Below are 19,870 nucleotides of genomic sequence, written 5' to 3'. Positions count from 1 at the left end.
ATGAATTTTTTGAGGAGCTCTGGAATAAATGTGAACATTGAAATGTGTGTTAGACAAAGAGCCATAAATAACTGGGCAGTAAAACACTGAAGAGGGGATATCCTCTGTAGAATGTGCTTTTTGGTGAAGAGGAGTCCAGGACAGCAGTGAGCAAACCATCCTGTATCACTTCCAGTTTCTGGAAAGTAAGTGCATTCTCAATTACTTGCATGCAATATATTTTTTTGAGGTTCACAAAGGTGGGTTGTTTCATCAAGCCAAATTTCTTTGCTTCTATTTTTCCTACAACGTCAAGGAGCTGGACAGGTAACACTGACAAATGAAGTGGCAGGAAATAACTGATGGCCACACTTCATTAAAAAAGCCACATCAGGATACTGCCACAGAAGCTCCAGAGAGGGGAACAGGGGCAATGATCCAGCTGCTGACCACAGCATGATGGGGAGATGATATCCACAGAGAGGAGTTCATGGCAAGAATAATTTTGATGGTTCTCTCCTGCTAATGCAGTTTGAAAGCTGAACAGTCTGAAGGAGAGGTTTGGCTAACAGAACCTTTCCATGGTCACTCATAGCCTGGCACCCATCTCCAGCTCTTGTTGACAGAAAAACTCAGTGGAGGAGTTTAGCTTGAAAGGAACAGTAGGAGAGGTATTTGTTTTCCCTTTTTTCCTTCCCAGCTCAGCAAGCTGAGCAACCTCTGGCTGTTCAAAGACAGCAGAGCACAGTGAATCTTCCTGCCTGTAACTTCTGTGGGCATTTACACAACAAACCCTTCACACAACACTTCAATCAGGAGCTGCAAGAGGAGCGAGCTCAGAGCTTCCCCAAAGTGGAGCAAAGAACAAACAGGGTGTGTAGCTTGGGAGAGAATGTGAAGAGAGAGATGCAGCTCTGGCAGTTTATAATCTGGCTTTTCACAAGGTGTGTGTGTGTGTCATGAAGGAAGCTTCCCCAGCTTGTGCCAGCGTCACTGTGATGAGGAGCGTAAATGCTAAGTGGTTTAAGAATTCTATTTAATATATGCAAGGCTATCACTTGACAAAAAGTACTTATTGCTCATGTGAATCCATCTGTCACTGCAGACCTACACCAGCTAAGTCATGTCAATTTGTGCTGCTAACAGGTGGAATAACAAGGAATGAAGTAATTTGTGACATAAATGATAGCTAAATAAAAAGGAAGCTGTTGTCTGCAAATGGACTTGTTTTTGCAAGAATCTAAGATAAGTTTTTCAGGCCTGCTTTAAGTTTTGCTTCTGGTGAAAGCAGTGACAGACTTCTGATGTAACTATCAAAGATAAGCACTATTGCGTTAGAAGTTATGTCTAGGCTTGAAAAACACCTATATTTGAGACAATCTATTTATGCAGAAAGACATAATGCCCTGTCCCAGCAGCATAAATTAATCTTTAAATTGGTTAAATGAGGATACCTTTTACATAAGAGAATCTCTGCACAGTCTAAAAGCTGAATTACACAAAACTGAACATTAGTTGTCAATGCAATGGTAAAAGAAATACACTCCTCTCAACTACTGAGATTAAAGTAGAAAGGGAAAAAAGGAAACCAACAGCTGCATGGCCGTGCCAAGCTGCTTTCCAGACACTTATTTATAGCAGCCTTTCTAGTTTAGTTCTGTGTTTCATTAAAACATCTGTGGCAAATTTTGTAGAAAAAGATCTAAAAGCATTTTGTCTTTAGTTAGAAATAAATTTTCTGAGTATTTGGAAGGGAATCTGCCACTTAGCTTGAGTTAAAGGTTTTGGTAAATAAAAAGCATCTCATTATCTTTGTTCCTAATGACCCTAATAGCAGAATAATGCTGGCATTTTAAGTTTCCCATGTAGTTAAATTAACTGAAATCTTACCCGTAACCAATATGTGAAACAATTAGGTTATAATTCTGCAGTTATTAAATGTTAAATACCTCTGTTAGGCTTATGAGAGCTACTGTCCAGCACAAGCCCAAACATCTCCACTTAATCATGCACAGCAAGGAAGTCAGTTCTCTTACATCCCACATCTGCACTACCTTGTCAAGATTTGTTTTCATGGCTTTTTTTTTTTCTCAAAAATGTTTGGGATTTTTTTTTTTCTCACATGTAAAGCAAAGCTGCTTTTAGCAATTTAGAAAAGGAAAGGACATCCCCTGGACATCTCTGATGAAAAAAGAGGCAATTCAGAATTTGTACTGTGCTTAATATAAATGTAAAAATGATAAGGTGAAAAAGGAAGAGTTAAATAGCAGCAGTACAGGTAAGATTGTTAAGATGCAACTGTTAGCAGCAATTTTTGACCTGCACTGCAGAGCTTCATGCCCCCTGATCCCCCACATGCATTCTTTCTCAAAGGAACACATCTCATCCATTGGATTTATCACAGTTCTTCATTGCCTCTCAACTACCTGAAAATCTTCCCTTTCTCTGGGGTTGCTGCTTTGCTCACCTTTTTTTTTGGTTGCTTTTGACATGATCAAACAACGGCATTTATCTCCATTAACTTGTGGGGATATCTGTTACACATCATGCCATTGCATTTCCGTATTCTCCCACTTTCAACGTTTCACCAGATTGACTCAGAATTCTTAGCAAAAGACATTTAACAGCAAGGAATTATGAATGAGCTTCATTCAACAAACTACATTTAAGAGTTTTAAGTCCATAAGACCAAAAGCTTTACAAGTACTCCAAAAAACAACAGTCCTGAGGATCTTGTAAAATTAACTTGTAGGCAGGGAGGAAGGTGAGAAGCCACTTCATGAATTTGAGGCCATTTGTAATTTAACAGAATCAGTGGGATGCTCTACATAACACTGTGTTCAAAACAGAGAATTTTATGGGGCCTGCAGTATTTCCTGCTCAATAGTTGTTTAGTTACAGGTACCACCTCCTTGTGATGCTGACTGCCACAATTCCTAAGGGCTGTTAAGCACTCTGAGATATCCCACAGAGAAAAAAAATATGGAAAGTATTTCACAAACTGTTGACAAAAGAAACCCAAACAGTCCTAAAAAAAGACATCAAAGCTGCTGAGACACTTCTATTCAAAGAAAGCAAAGAAAGAAATAATAGCACTTGAAAGAAAAAGAAAAGTAAGAATCATCTTGTAATTAGAATTACTGCAGTAGATAAAACAGGGCACAGAGAATTACAACAGTTTCTTTTGTATAGCAAGTCAGTAACATTATGTAATTTTCCAATTTTCTCCCTTTTTTTACCAGATTTGTTTTCTTTCAAGAAAAACTTGTAAGTAACACTACAGATAACACAGGATGTCCAGAAAAGATACCAGCCTGATATTAGCCCATGCACAGATTCATTTTTAAACAAAAATATGTAGTTTGGAAAGGAACTTTGATTCAGTTTTAACTATAGTTGTATGTATTTACTCTTCACTTATTACTTTTGATGCAAGATGGTGTTTAATGGCTTCAGAAGAGAACAGATAACACAAGTGGCCTGTCTTGGAAAGGAGCCCTCTAACGTGTCCTCACTTATTTAAAGAGAATTACAGAGTTCAAAACATGGTAAAAGTTACTAAAAAAAAAGAAAAAAAAAAGGTGGTTTTCATGAGATACAACTTGCAGCTACCAAAGCACACAAATGTTTCAAACACCAAATTAATATATTATTAAGTTTTCCCTTTCCAAATTTGTTTCTTTCCCATGTTTTAGCGATGGAATATAAATTTTTAGGGAAGAGTCAGAGTCACACACATTCCAAGATTTTAAAGTTCTCCTTCTTTGGTGCACATGGACATGCTTCAGGAAATGGATGATTAGAGGATAAATATTGGAAATATCTTCCAATATTTAGGTTGGCCACTTAACTGCAGGACAGTTTCCCTCACAATTTCTCCAATACATTAATTCAGGAAAATGACTTGTTCCCAAGAATTTATTGTCTTTTCCGTTTCCTTTTGGTTTGGCTTTTTATTGGAAGGGACACGTAATCTCCCTGTCTGACAAATACCAAATTTGATTTCCCTGAGAAGTGTGGAGAGATGGGGCAGAGAGTGAAGGAAAAAACAAAAACTGATGTGTGGGAAGAGGCTGGAATACCTACCAGAGGAAATGCTGGGGGGCAAAGATCCACCCCCTGCCACTGGATGAGAGGCCAGGATGCTATTTAAAAATCCCGCCCTCAGGAATCTGGAAAGAGACTTCACCCCAATGGTCGGGAAGGATCCTTTCAAAGAAATAGAAATGATCATTAATCAAATGGCTTGTTCTCTGGCTGACACAAGAAGTTGACTGTTTAAAGAAAGAACAACCAAATCTCTGCAGAGTTAACAGTGGTTTCATGGGAACAGATGTCATGAAAAGCAGTTAAAAGCTTTTGTTTGCTTTTTAACCAAGTCATACAATACACAGCTTTAACCAGAAAAAGGTTTTCTGCATAGTTTGCAAATGGAGAATTACAGCTAGAAAAATTTGGTGTTTCAACATCAAATTGCCCCTGTGGGATATTCATAATGCATTCCAAATGACTCCACCATAGAGGCACGTTACAATTTTGTGCTCAAATCAAAGACAGACCAGTAGAGGTGAGGCTATACCAGCAAAGCTGTTTTACACCAGTTTTTTAAAGCCACCTGACAAAAGTCACAAGGGGCAAAGGGGAACCAGAATTTGTAGCTAAAATACTGAATTCTGTGTCAAGGCAGCTCCAGCAGTCATAGCTTCTGTCACACCTCCCAAACCTGTCAATGTATTGATACAGGCAAAAACCAGGTGTATGGATAATGCCTAAAAATTTTTAGCTTTTTCATATATTTTTCACATAATTGCAACTTTTGATTTTAGGCAATGTGGACACGGCCCCTTTCTGCTTTGCTGTCACCAGAAGCTCAACACATTTTATGCTTTCACTACAATAAACTGTAAATTCTTCTCATTACCTACATGTATAGTTTTAATCATGGAAACAATGATTATCTCATCCACCTCTTCTAAAACAAATATTTGTGACAAAGCTACTGGTGAGAAATGAAGATGCCTTAGCATTTGATCCACTGTTTCAGCTTTCAGCATTTGTACAGAGATCTGCAGACATCATTTCAACTTCATGTTAGTGTTCAGTGAGTGCCAGCATCAAAGATGGATCTGAAATGACAGCTCTGCACATCTCACTGAAAAGCACAGGGTCAAGATTCTCCCACCTGGCAATAAATCTGACAATCAGAATAATCTGGGTGTTTTTGCAAGTGCATCAAGTAAGCATCCATCCAAAAAGTTAGGCAATGGCAAGTTTGTTTTCCTCACCTTGCAGGTACTTCATATTTGTTCTTTTAAGAGATAGAAAGCATCTTGATCTTTATAGACAATGAGAAAAATAAATGGCCTTCAACAGCTGAGATTTTTTTTCCCATTAATAAAAATACATTGAGGAAAATTTACCCTCAAAATGCACATGCACTTGCTGAATTTAAAGTAGCCTAGGAGAGCTTTGAGTTTTTTACTTTTGTTTTCAAGCAAGAATTCTGATGTTTTCCCTCAATCCATCTGTCCTTTAAATTTGTTAGTTAGTCATGCTGCAGTCTGTGGAAAAATAATTAATTTTAAATAATTAATTTAATTGATCTAGATGCAGTGCTTTTATATCTGATGGCTAAAGGTAAGTTTTCCCTCTGGAAACTCAAGAGAAGTCTTTGGCATTCCTCTACAAGTGTTTCCATATTCCATGGCTTTCACTTTAAAATATTTGCAGAAGCAATCCTGGACAGACAGTACAGAATGCAATACAAAAATACAATTTTAAAATGGAAATTGTTCCATTAACTCCAAGATGTTTGGTACTAAACAGCATCTTAAAACATAAAGTCTAAATAATGAACATATGAAGACTTCCCAAATAGAAAACTGCTCCTGTTTCAAAATATGAATTATACCAACCATAAGGTAAAGCCACTGAGTCACAAACCATATGTACAGACCTTCAGAAAAGCCAGCTTCAGCTTCACCAGTGACATTTTCCTCTATTTAAATGCTGTTAAATGGCAAATAACTCCAGTTTCCTAAGCCTTATAATAAGTTAGATTGTTACAGAAAGTCATGAAGACAACCCCAAATTTATTTCACTTATTGTACATATTCAGAAATAATAATAAAAAAAAAACAACAAGGAGCAGTGAATTTTAGAGCGAATGTCTATAAATACTATGAGAACTAGAGGGCTGAAATTATTGAGGTTTTATAAGCAGCAAATAACTAAAAGAATACATAAAAATACCACTTTTCTCTCACACTCAAAAGGCAGGGTTCAGTTGCTTAAGTGTAAATGGTTTGTGTCATTTGAGATGCTCTAAAAAATCTGAGACACCCCCAGCTGAGTGGCAGACATGACACGATCAGCAGGAGATTCCCACTCTGAAAGTGCCTGTGAGAGGCAAAGCAGCATTTGGATATTTAAGAGGAGGCACTGAGTGTCACTTCAGGCAACTGAATCCCATCCAGTCTCCTGTCACCTCAGAAATGTCTCTGACTAAGCAGAACTCAGAGTCACTAGATCAAGACCTCATTTGGTCTCTTTCAGAAGTCCACAAACACCTCCTGAAAAGGACAAGGCTGGTGACATTCAACCCTGACCCGTATCCATCAACAAAAAAATGCAGACAAATGAGAGATTAAAAGTTCATTCATCTTAAAACATGCACGGCTCTAAATTAAAACACAGCCCCAGGATGAACTTTTTTTCAGCCCCAGGTGTGCTTTTTCATCATGTGCACAATGTGAAAAGGGTTTGAGACTTGATTATGTGATTTTATGTTGGGAAGGTGATAATCACTGCAGATAAAGCAAATTAATTCTTGTTAAGCCACATCAATCACCACCATATGGACAGAGCTTTGATAGGAGCTTTGGGCATTTACAGTAGTTTAGAAGTTACTCAAACATTTACTTGTTAGCATAAACATTCATGAAATATTTGAATGAACGACAGAATCACAGAATGTGTAAGGTTGGAAAGGACCCCTGGAGTCAGCTAGTTAACCAGATTTCTTGAGAAATTATGTGAAATTATGCCATTCTGTCAGTCCACATCACACAGAGGCTCATGTTTCCCACCACTTCTGTTTTCTGCAAAAACTCATTTTTGCAGTGGGTGCACTCACACCGATGGCAAGATCTTTCAGTACAAGAGTCTAAACTGGGAAAAGGAGGCAAGAATATTAAGCCATGATTCCCCAGTGCCCTCAAACGCTGTTGTTATTTATCAGTTTACAGTCATGGATTTATTCAGGAGAAAACCCCAACGTCTCCCTGCTCCACAGTTACGCACTATGAACATTTTGTCACCTTAACATGGAAACTATGTAAGTTACAATATTAGCTGGAAAAGTGAATTGAAACTGCAGAAATACATGGAATAGCTGATAGTTCATAAAGTATCCACCACGTTCTGAGCCCTGTGATACCAGTTTAGAACTCAGTGTAAATTCTTCAGTTTCACAATAATTACAGCTAAGTGCCTGAGCTCAGAGGCAGTGGGGGAGTGCTGAATCAATTAGCCTGCCTTCCACCTTCAGCTGTTGTTCCTGGGGGAATATCATCCCACAAATTGTGGAATTTGATAGGGAAGTCACTGGTACAGCATCCTAAAGTGGCGTGGGTTTAAGTAGGATATTATCCCCCTGAGCAGAAGGGCAGGAGAAGGTGGCTGGCCACAGGAAATCCATATGCTTAGTTCAGCTACAGAGCACTGACATTAATTCACACCCATTTATTGGCACTGTGTGCTCACAGCATGGCCAGCCAGGAGGGACAGCCACTGCTCCCAGCCCACATCCCATGACCAGTGACAAAACTGTGCCCTGTTCTTTGTCACTGCTGCTTTTCCTTATTTATTACTATTATTTATTATTATTGAGTATTTATTCAATATTTTCTGCAGGTGGAATCGACCATTTCATGTGCTGTGTACTTCTGAGCATCCAACAGCCACAAATTGAAAAGCAGCTCTTTGGCTGCTTAATTTAACAAACTGGAATGAGAAGTTCTAGAGAGGTCACAATTGCCCTCTTCTATTTGTTTTTACAAGCACCATCTCTCTATTGGCACCAGCAAAAGAAGACTTCAGTCTGTTGTTCCCTTCCCACAGATTTGGTTTGGAAAAAAAAGAAAAAATGCATGGGTGGTATACTTAATGTAAAAAATACCATTGCTATTTGTTTCTATATAGTCAGTTCTCTTGATGCTTTCCATACAGGGATTGTTGAAACCCAACTAAGAGAAAGTTCTCAGGAACTCTGCAGATGAAGGCTTTGGGGAAGGGAGGGCTGTAAGGAGCTTTGGCATCCAGTTTGGCTGGAAGCAACTGGCTGTTTTCACTCCAAACTGCATTTTCAGGCAGGGTGGGCTGAACATTTAGTAAAAGAATTCTGGAGGACAGAATGCAGAAAGTTTTCCTGCTTCTGAATAGGGGAATTATTCAATTTTATCACCTAATGTCTGAGAGAAGACTGGCTTCTGTTTGGAGCATTTCCCATTCTAAAATAAAGCCTCATTTTTATTGTTACTAGTGTTTCCTTGGGGAACTCAGAAGCATTTTTTTCAAAATTGTTTGAAATATATCCATTATGGAAACTACTGAAAACCAGTTGACTTTTCTCTCACATGATTTTATTGATTTATCCTTGCTAGACCACCAGGAATGGCACATTACTTCATAATCTTTTATGAGGGAACATATGGAAGGTTTTTATAGGGAATGGCTTTATAAAACTTTGAAATTATGATGTCAGATTACAATTTTTAGAGCACTCAAAAGGCTTGACTTGCAATGAAAAAAAAAATCAGAAGCAGGGAAAAAATTTATCCCTGATGAATTTGTTGGATCATGTTTTCAGTACATTTAGAAAACATAAACTTTTTTCATTGAAATAATCTGGAGATTTAGAATATGCTCCTATTTTAGAGCTTTTTTCATGAAAGCAAAGACTGATAGAGTGGTATGCCTAAATTCTTACCTGAATAATTCATATATCTTAGAAAAAACTAATTTTCAAGATGACTAAATAGTATTTTGCAATAGACATCACAAAATATTAGAGCATAGCAAGAATTGACAAAAATTACTGTGCTTAACCCCTGCTGAAATCACAGAACACAGAATGGCTGAGGTTGGGAAGGAGCTCTGGAGGCCACCAAGTCCAAGTGAATCATTTCCATTACCTTGCAAATCACACAGTGAAACTCCTGAAGGCTGAACTCTGCTCCAGGGTACCTAAACCAGTAAAACCAAACCTGCATTGTGCTGTGCAGAGGGAAATTTATTCTCTCATGTTCAGCAGCAGATTTTTAAAGGAGTGATCTAATTTTGTTTCCCCAGATTCTACCAGAGCAGTTGACATCACACCCACAAATCATTTTCTCACAGCTCAAGAAACTTTCAAGAACTCATAGAGTCCTTCGACTGCCTTTTCCTGGTGTCTGGATTATTTATTTAAATGGTTTTTTTACTCTTCACTTAGATTTTAACTCTGAATTTCCTGCAGTTTACTGGTTTGGAAATAATTAAGCATTCATATGCTTTGGCTTCATTTCTGAGGAACAGACCTTTCTAGCCCAGCTCTTGGGGAACACATTTTCAAAGTCCTGCTTTTCTATATCAAGTTCCCTGATTTCTGCCCCAGATTTAAATTTACAGGGTCTGTCTGGAATCATGAAGAAGACAAACACTGGGCAGGGCAAAGCTGCTGATCTCCATCCCCGATGAGTTTAAGCCTGAGATCCTTGTGGAACACAATGCTTCCCTACAAACCTGCACTCTCATTTCTTGACAGGCAGATGGGAATAAGTCCAGAACCAGGAATATTTACACAGAGTGAGACTGTTTTAGAAAACCCCAATTATAACAACTTCTGGCTTTACTTATGACTTCTCTGGGACAAAAAGCAAATGCTGAAAGAATCTTTCAGTTCCTAAGGAGGAACTGATGTAAGTTACAGAATATTTGGGGAGAATATTAACATCTAATTTAATTTCCCTTGCTGCTTCTACACAAACAGGTGATTTGGGGGGGAAAGTGAGGAAATTGCCTGAAAAGAGTTCTACAAACACTACAGGCATTTATTTTGTGATGTGTTAAATGTCAATGCACACTGAAGTGGGAAGATTGGTGTGACAGCATTAATGTGATTAAGGCTTTTAACAGCCATAACAACTGCTGTGTTGAATCATCTTTGTAGCCTTAATGGAACAGAAATGGAAATACTGAGCTTCTATGGGATAAAACTGTGTATGCTTAAGCTGGCTACTAAATAAGTGTTTTTCAGTCCCTGCTAAACTGAAAATAGCTTTAGCACAATCCTAAATAAGAACCTGAAATCTTTATGTGTTTATAGGGATGTATGATACCCAGGACACTGCTACAAGCACTGTATGCTGTACATTTGGATTTCATTATCATGCATTCATTATTACGTGAAAATAAAATACTTTAAAATTACAGTTTTCATGATAAAAGAAAACAAAGCCTGTAATATTAGCTGAAAAATTTTTGATTCATTTTTATATGTCATTATTTTAGGGAATTATGAATCCATTAATAATTATCTAAATTATCTTTTCATCACCCACTTTTTGTTATTTTGGAAGGAAAAATCTAAGCATTCCTATAATTTGGAATTCTTTGTTCTTTTAAGGCAGGAAACTCTCATGAGAAATGTTGGTGGGGTAAATGGGATGGTTCAGAAGTTACAGGGGCTTTTTAAATTTTCAGTTGCCCATTTTCATGGTATTTCCATAAAAACAGAGATTTGGTTTTAATTTTGTACTTTATGTTTAGAAATTGCAGAGTGGTTTAATTTAATGAGTGAAATAGCTTTTCATGGGTGACATCTGAAGGTGGATGTGTTCATGAAGCTGCTGGGCACTCTGCAGCTCTGCAAATTAAGCTTTTTTCCTCTTTTAGCCTTGTTACCCTGTTACAGTATGAACCAGGGCTTGGAGATAAATACTCCCCACTTTTAGACAATAATCACTATCACTGAAAAAGCCTCATTGTGTTCAGCTGAAAAAAAAACCTTGGGGCTGAGTGATTTTCTGCTGAACAAATGTAGGGTACAAATTGAGGATTCCTTTTGCTATTTCACATCCATCCATTCACGATTCACTGAGCAGTAATATCAGTGAAATTAAGCCCAGAGGTTTGAATTCCTTCCTTGTAACAAACACCAAGTGACTTCCTCAAATAAAACATGCCAGGATTAGAAGTGGAAAATCGCTGTCATTACCAGAATTGTGTCTTGGAATGAACTGTTTGATTAGAAGTGGATTAAATGCTGGTTTAGATTTACAAATCTGTAAATTAGACAGAAAATCCTCTTTGCCTCTGCTCACTGAAGGTGTCCCAGCCCACACCTGGTAAACCAGGACAGGTTGTGTTTGCTCTCTCATGGCCGGAGGCACATGGACAGGAATTCTGCTTTCTTTTTTGAAAAATGCTGCTGACCAAAGAGAATTAGCTGTGATTAATTATCTCCTTGTTCATACCAGAGGATTTTCTCTGCAGCTCAAAGACCCCTTGGTGTTCAGTGAATGCCGTGTGGTAAAACCTCTCTCATTTCATCATCCTTGTGCTGTGTTTTTGGCAACAGTGACTCTGCCAGGACGATGTTGGGCAGCATTTGTTTACCTAGGCCACAAAGTCACATTTTTCAATGCTTATAAAGGCATTCATTGAAAACTGGAAGTAAATTGCCAGTCTTACCTGAAACACTTGTGTGCTGAAGAATGTGTTCAACTAGAGGGTAGAAGAAAAAAGCAGAGAAAGGAAAGAGAGGAGACTTTTCTAAAGCGGGTAAATTAATTATTGTCAGTCTAGAGAGATATTAACAAGTTTCTGTTGTTTCAGGAAGAAAATTAATCAATTATGTGAATTCTAGCAACAGTACAGTGGTTTGTTTCAGGTTTTTACTATTATAAAAATTCTGCACTATGCTTCTCTAGATAAAACATTGAAATGAAGTCATTATCAGCTAAACTTATTTGCTTTCAAATTTTATTCAGCAGAAATCACCTTGTTAAAGTTTAGTTGAAAAATGACAATATTTACAGATGGATGTTTTTATGAACCTATTTGAGAATGTCTGACAGAATACATTTCCTTCTGAAAATGTGTTTACAGGATTGTCATTAGTGTTTTGTGCTTATATTTAGAACATACTTGAACTGAATACTCTGTAACTTCACACCATCAATTATGATGTTTTAAAATCATATTCTTTTCTTTCCCACATTGCTTCTCTCTTTCAAGTGTGTCTCCCTTAACAGCTTTATCATTCTCTCCTGATTTACAAGCACTATGTTTATCTCTGAAGAAATGTAGCATTTAAGAAGGATTATTTTGTGCAAACTGAATTTCCAACCAGGAGTTTGGAAAGGATCCCAAACAGTTTGCATCTAAGTTATTTATTCTTCTGGAACCTGAACTATGTATGTATTAAAATCAGAAAGATAATTACAGTCAGTGAAGTAGTTTACTTTCCTCACATCTAACTCTCACATTTCTATAAAATGCAATATCAGATATTTATATGAGAAAATTACCAGTCCATTTCTCAATTCTTCTTGATATGAATCTGCTGTTAAAGACATCTTTGCTTGTTGCTTTGCATTAGAAATTTGGGTATGAGCCTTAAAGCTGTAGGAAATATCACAGTGCAAACTCTTGTAGCAGAGGTTTGTATGGAGAGCCTAGACCTGGAGGGTCTATGGGTCATAATAAACAAAAATATTAATAAATAATACTAAAACCCAATAATGGTTGCTATTGAAAAACCACACATATTTGAAGATGAGTAACACAGTTTACATTTAAAACAATTATTTCCTGCTTGTTACATCCTGCTTTCACCAGTGGAAGGTGCAGCAGGATGCTCTGCCTGGAATGAGGTGAAACAACTTGAACTGTGCCCTATGCAGATTTATCCCCAGCCTTTCCCCATGCTCAATCACACGTACATTTACTGGTGCGTTTTTGCCTCTACACAGAAGAACAAATGAATGTACACTTATCAAAATAAATCAACCAAATACAACTTGTGAATTGGGATTATTGATTGCTTCCTATACACTCTTTAACCCCCTCACTCCTTTGGCTGCCAGCTGCAGTTGCCATTGTCATTTATAATTGTTCTCATTGTTGCTTTTATGGTTTTCCTGCACAGGCAACAGATCAGCCATGTTGTGCAGCAAATCTGTCAGCACATGCAATATTGTCTCCCCCTGATATTCATTGATCTTCTGGTTGCTGTTGTTACAAAAGCCCCAACCCTTCATATATCTCCTGCACACTCTAAATATCTGGCCCCTTAACTTACTGCACCATTTCCTTCTTTACTTTCATGGTGGAGGAAGAAATTGCATATTGTATTCAGAAATTTCAGATGGAAAAGCAATCATTTGTGGTTAATAATGATGCTAATTATGAAAAATGATGACCATGCAATCCCTTCAAAAGAAAATGAAAAAGAATTAGTCTGGCCATATCTTATCTACAGGACTTTATCTTTTTAGTGCTGTTAGTAGGAATAATTTTTGTCACCTATTTTTGTACTACAACCACATCTCATGTCAAAGCATCTGAATATCTTTGAAAGTCAGGTCCTGTGTGCCTGAACACAGACATCTGAAGGCAAAGGATCCTGAAGAAACTGAAACCCTGTTTCTCAGCTGTTACCTTTGAAAGCAGAATTATGGAATTTAGTTATGTTAGATAGTGTACCCTGGTCAGATTAAGCTGCTGTTAACAGGGTGTTACTGCTTGACTGTTTGACAATGTGCTTTTTCTTCACTGCTTATCGTCCTGCAAAAGATGCAGCAGCAGAATTGACAGTCAAGATGTATGGCTTGCTAACTGCAAAAAGGGAAAAGCAGAACACAGAAATGTGCCTGATTTGAGTTGCAGGAAACCAAAATGGCCCCTTGATTTTTGGAACAAAATTTCCAGAATGTAATGCATGAAAGATAAATACAAATTTTCCCAGAGGGTTAAAAGCTCGTTTCTTCTAAGTACATGCCATTCAGGAGAACTGAGTATTGTGGATTTTTAACTTTTGCCAGCAACCTTCAACACATGGGTGCATGGTGGTTTGCATGTGTAAATTGAAATGTCCACACGGATGCATGCATGTGTAAAAATAGCTCAGGACTATCAACATTAATTACATTTCTTCCAGTACCAGTCAGGAAGGGGAACCTATTTGGCAAGAAGGCTACAGATACTTTGTGTGTCTGTGTTATGTGCACAGCTCTTTCAGCTCTGTATTTTGGATGATACTTCAATAATTTGAGCTCACAAATTTGGCTAACAATGCAGGTGGTTGGTGGCTGTGGGTTTTTGTGTTAATTTGATGGCCATGCCAACCCTGGATTCAATAATGTGTTGCAATATTTATCTATGAATAAGGATACAAAGCAAAATAAAGGGAGTGAGCCAAATTCAAATTTACAGCTCCACTTACTGAACAATTTATAACACAGCTGGGATCCTGCTGTTTTGTCTGTCATTATGTGCACAACTACAATAATATCAGAAAAATTCCACTTTATACTCAATGCCATAAAAAGTCCAGTGGCTAATATGACACACATACAGTCTCACCACAACAGTGGATTGTCCATAATCAACATTTAAACTTTGCAGAATCATGCTTCCTGGGAGTACCATTTCACCATCCATGACCAAGGTAGGAATATGGTCAATATTGCCTCAAAAGTGACTCAAACTTTTTGTGTACCAACAAAATATACAATATTATGTATACAATGTACTACAAAATGTATACATGTACTACAAAATATGGCACCTTCTAAAATGGATTCTGAATGTCATTTAACAGGTGGGAGAATAGGGTAACAATAAATTCATTACAATAAAGGCTCAAAGACCTAGAGCCAAATGTCTTGGCTGAAAAAAGAAGAATTCACTATGTACTGAATTTTTGAAAAATAAAAAGGAATTAAAAAAGAAAAAGAAAGTCAGATATTAAGAGCTTCATAAGGTAAATTACAGTGAAAGAGGATCAAGTTGGTGCTGTGCCTCCCTCATTGACAAGGTAAGGTGCACTGATTTTAGGGCTTTTGTTGCACTGAATGGGTTATATACAGTAATTTGAAAAGAAAATCAATGATTAAAGCTTTAAACTGATTTGAAAATGAGTGCCTGAAGATTTCAGAACTGCAATACTCTTTACAATTTGAAAGCCATGAAATCAAAACAGTGAGGAGACAATAAGGGCATCATAAGTGCCATTCCAAAGCCAGGCTTGATGTCTGAGCTTGTGAGTTTACACAGAACTAGAGGTCTAGCTGCTGTCTACATTTTTCCTCTTTTTGTGAAGGGACTATTTAAAAAATCCTTCTGGAGAATAGAAATGTACATGATGCTGTCAAAGAAAATGAATGCCTTAAAAAGATTCCCCTTGTACATGTGACGGGTACGAATCCTTCAGCAGTCAAAATGTGGAATGGAAGCAATTCCTTAGAACTAATTTGCTTAGAACTAATTCCTTAGAACTAATTTCGAAGATTTGGAAGTTATTTAGGGTAGAGTTTGTGGGGGAGAGGAATAAACAGATCATGAGTGTAATAACGCCCTTGCATGCATTCGTATTTTTACTGAACCAGTACTACACAGTAGTGACTAGGTTTTGCTTTAAACTATTGTGTAAGGCCCTGTAGAGCAAAACTAACTAAAGCTTCCAGTCTGGATTTCTTCCAGTACAATTACAATAGTCAGGGACCCTTCTTCATGCCTTTTGTAGATATAGTTACGCAGCCTGATTTTTTTCCTATAGGCATGGCTTTAATTTAATTTATAGACTTTCCATGGAAAGTCTTCAACATGATGTAGAAATGAAGACATCTTCCCTAGAGCCCAACTTTCAGTGTTGGTCACACGTGTTTGCACTGGAGAATGAAGTTATTGTTCTTATACCTGTTTATGAAATAGCAGCAGCTTGGCCACAGACATAAAACTTACCTGAGCATGCCCTTGCACACCCAAAAGAGTTCCCAAAATTATCACTGTGCTAACATGGCTTGAAAGGAAACATGGGTGATTTTATGAAGTGGCCAAGCATCTATGATAAATTAGTGAGCCAATCAAGCAGTCTTTTGTGGCAAACCATGCAAGGAATGGTGTTGCTGTAACAAAACCAAATAAGAATAAAGTTTCCCCTGTGATTTCTGGTTAGCAATACAAGTGGCACCAGATTCTGTGCCATGGTGTGTTTGCCTTGGCCCAGCAAATTGCCCTTGAAATGAACTCCCTGCTAACAGAGAGTTGTGCTACAGCAACTGTTCTGCTTACTGCCCTCTGTGATTAGGGATTGCAGCTAGGACAAATGAGAAATGAAGCAATAAGAAAAGGGAATTAAAACTCTTTTTCAGAGCTACTTTTGAGCAGGCTTAGTTTAGCATTTCTTTCCTCCCATACAGTACATATTCCACAGCAATTTTGAAAACAGTATAATTTAAAAGTTAACATTTGCTTAGCTGGTAGCAGCAGATAAAAGCTCTCATTTGCAGTGAGCAGGCGAATTTGTTATTGCCCCAGTCAATAGCTATTGACCTGGTACACCACTTCTGCTTATTACAACCAAATCCTTTTTCTTTTTTGTTCAATAGTCAATGACACTGTAATGGAAGGCACTGCTTACAAACTGATGCAATATCTATCAGCAAGAGCTAGAAGTTAATGACTAATGGTTACACAGAGGAAAGCATGTGCTAAGAACAGCAGTACACCTCTATTAATCAAATGTACTACATCTGATATGCCTTTATAGTTTAGTGGAACTGCACTGCACATCAGATAAATAGTTTCTGTTGTTATTAATCTAGGTCTCAGCACAAGACACCTTTTATTCATGCTATCAGTAAATAAATAATTTGGCTAGACAAAGTTTTGTCTGACTTTTAGAGCACACCTTTCAGTAATAAGAAATTTGGATTCTGCAGTCCTACACTTAGTACTTTGGCAAGGCAACTGCTCTCCTCCAAGCTGAAATCATATTATTCTCTAAATACCCCAGATGGGGCAATATAAATGCAAGGCAACGCTCTAAAGACAAAAAGGGAAGAGCAGAGTGCATTTGTCCATGGCTCAGCCTGCTTCAGGCTCCTGCCCTGTGGCAGAGCAGTGCTGCACAACCCTGTCCTTTACGATTTCTGTAACTTGCACTTACTGTGCTCGGGGGTGAACTTTGCTTGTAATTCATGTAGCCTATTTTAATTTCATAATTAGGGCTGCATAATTGTTTGTTTTTTTTTTTTTAATCCTGCCTGACACCAAAGTAAATTTTTTCAAAGTCCCACTACTTATTTTATATCTGAGAGATGTATATTTTTAGACAACAGTGTGACTGTAAGAGTAACAACCCATATTTTTATACTACCTTCAAACAAATATTACAAAACATTAATGAAGTTTGTTGACTCTTTGGTGAAAGCAGAACTGCTACTGATAAATTTTTGGCTTACAGTTCTCTACAATCCTTCCTGTAGAACACCTAATACTCTAATATTGGAGCACTGATTTATCTGTTTTTTCTCTTTTCTGAATGCCACCTTGATTTCTATCTACACTGATGATGAGACATTACAGAAAGAAAACTGACAAATATAAAGACTAAACAATCATGCCATTGTCAAGGACATTATTATACTGTACTCCCTAGGCACCATTTAATTGGATTGGACAATGCTCCTAAACCACATTATTTTGCCTTTTTCAGACGAGACACACCCTACAAGATCCACCATGTGGATCGCAACCAGACCTGTGATACTTATTCATAAACCACCCCTGCTGGTGAAGACTGGGGGAATTTAATTGCTGATATGCTCAGTGTGAAGCAAGAGCTAAATTCACTTAAGTTCCTACACTTTTACATCTCTTGACAAGACCTCCAGTGCTGCTCAGCCAGCATTTACTTGTGTTCCTGTTTGTTGTCACAGAGCTGTCACTGACAGGAGAGCACACTAAGCTCTGTCTTTCCTGTGATGCAATGGGCTTTGTTAGTCTACTAACCAAACATACCTAAAACCCAATAAATTTGTCCTTGCAATGCTGTGTGAGGAAAGAAAAAGATCATCTTAATTTAGAACCACAGAGACACAGATCTGAACATGGTCAAGTCATTCCACACACCTACTGAAATTCCATTCCAACAACACGAGTTCAGGAGCTAAACTTTCCTTTTTGTTCTTAATTTTACAAATATACATTTTCATGTTGCAATGAGGTAAAAACAAGAAATATTCACAACATATTTGTTGTGTTTGCTGTGATGATAAGAAGACAGTGCATTATACACACAACACTTCCCTTTAAAAGAAAAATGTAAGTTCTGCAAATTAGCAAACAACATGGCTTGGTTGAGACAAGGATTGATTTTGAAAAGAATATACCATGAGCTTTTTTATTCACTACTGAAAAAAGCTGTCATTGAGGAAATTACATACATGTTAATTAGACTTCTTACTAGTTAAGTGATAACTAGAGTTTTCAGCCTTTCAGAAAAGTCCATAAGACCACTAAACCTGCTGGATTTCAGATCTCTCTTGGCAGCTGCAACAATTATAAGGAGTAAAGCATTTCAAAGATTATTCTGGAATTTTAGTCAATCTTTGCAGTATACAACAAGCTACAGAGTTTATTTCTCCAAAATAGGAAATTCATCTCTTCTGGTACCAAAAACAGTAAATCTCAATCAAATAAATAATAAGCACAATAAATAATGAGCACTTTTGCAGAAATACGATATTTTACAAGATTACTTGACTTCACTGTCAGCTCAGTTACATTTGTGGTTTTCTCCACTTGCCCATAAGCAAACTCTCCATTCTATTTTATAAGAACCTGTAGAGACTTCTCTTGAATGAAGGTAATTGTTATTAAAAAATAATAATGAAACATTTTAAATTGCAAACAGACAGGCTATGCACTTCCTATTATGGTCCCAAACTTTGCAGTATTGACTGTCAATGACTTGGAAGATTTCTGAGAACTGTAACCCATACTGAATGAGGAAATAATGTTAATTTCAATACTAAATGAGACAGAATGGGAAAGGCATCATAAAACAATTAAGGGAAGGTATTAGTGACTTACTTTTTGTAACAACTCCTTCAAGGCGAATGATATTTGGGTGATCAAACTGTCCCATAATACTCGCCTCCCTCAGGAAATCTCTCCTCTGCCTGTCCATATAGCCACCCTTCAGAGTTTTTATGGCAACAGGGATCTCTCTTTTTCCTGGTGTCTTCAGACGTCCACTGCAAACTTCCCCAAACTCCCCTGAAACAGATCAAATATCTGTTAGTAACTCACAGTGCCTGTGAAGAAGAATATTCAAGGAACTCACACATCCCATAGAAGTGGACAGAGAAATAATGGGTTGAATGTTCAGATTTATATGTCATCACATGCCAGAAAATCAAAATATTCAGCAGCACTTCATAAGAAATGATGACCTTTCCTCTGTGCCACAGCAGAGATCATGGGAGCTTGCACTGCAAAAGGCAAACCTTCAGCCCTCCCCACTGAGACTGAACATTGGTATCAACAGGTTTGGGATATATAACTGAGGAAGGAATGCAATTACACTTGGGTTTTTATTCCAATGGTGACAAAATATCTATTGATAGAAATATTTATCTCTAGGGGTGAAATGCACTAAGACCTATATATTAAGAAAAGTCTTGAGACTATCAGAACACTTGACTATCATTCAGCTACAGAAAACATCTAAAAAGTACTTTATGCTGTTATGACCTAGAAAAGCACATGCATGTGGTTTATTTAAATGGAATTCCACACCTACTTGAAATTAATTATTTCCCTGTTCAGACGGCCAAAG

General features: G+C 37.5%; 1 protein-coding gene across 3 annotated transcripts in view; it reads right to left on the bottom strand.

Annotated features, from left to right (window-relative positions):
- The window catches only part of EPHA6 (EPH receptor A6), a 362,947-nt gene that overhangs the window by 58,951 nt on the left and 284,126 nt on the right, over positions 1–19,870 (bottom strand). For all 3 annotated transcript variants that reach the window (XM_058825149.1, XM_058825150.1, XM_058825151.1), the window contains 2 exons: positions 19,123–19,308; positions 4,066–4,188 (listed from right to left, as the gene is read on the bottom strand). In XM_058825149.1, the coding sequence (XP_058681132.1) occupies positions 4,066–4,188; positions 19,123–19,308 (309 nt within the window). The remainder of the gene's footprint in view (positions 1–4,065; positions 4,189–19,122; positions 19,309–19,870) is intronic.

Source organism: Ammospiza caudacuta, chromosome 2 (genome assembly GCF_027887145.1).
Source record: "Ammospiza caudacuta isolate bAmmCau1 chromosome 2, bAmmCau1.pri, whole genome shotgun sequence".
Classification (NCBI taxonomy): domain Eukaryota; kingdom Metazoa; phylum Chordata; class Aves; order Passeriformes; family Passerellidae; genus Ammospiza; species Ammospiza caudacuta.
Note: the sequence above shows the minus strand (reverse complement) of the source record. Positions and strands in the feature narration are given on the sequence as shown.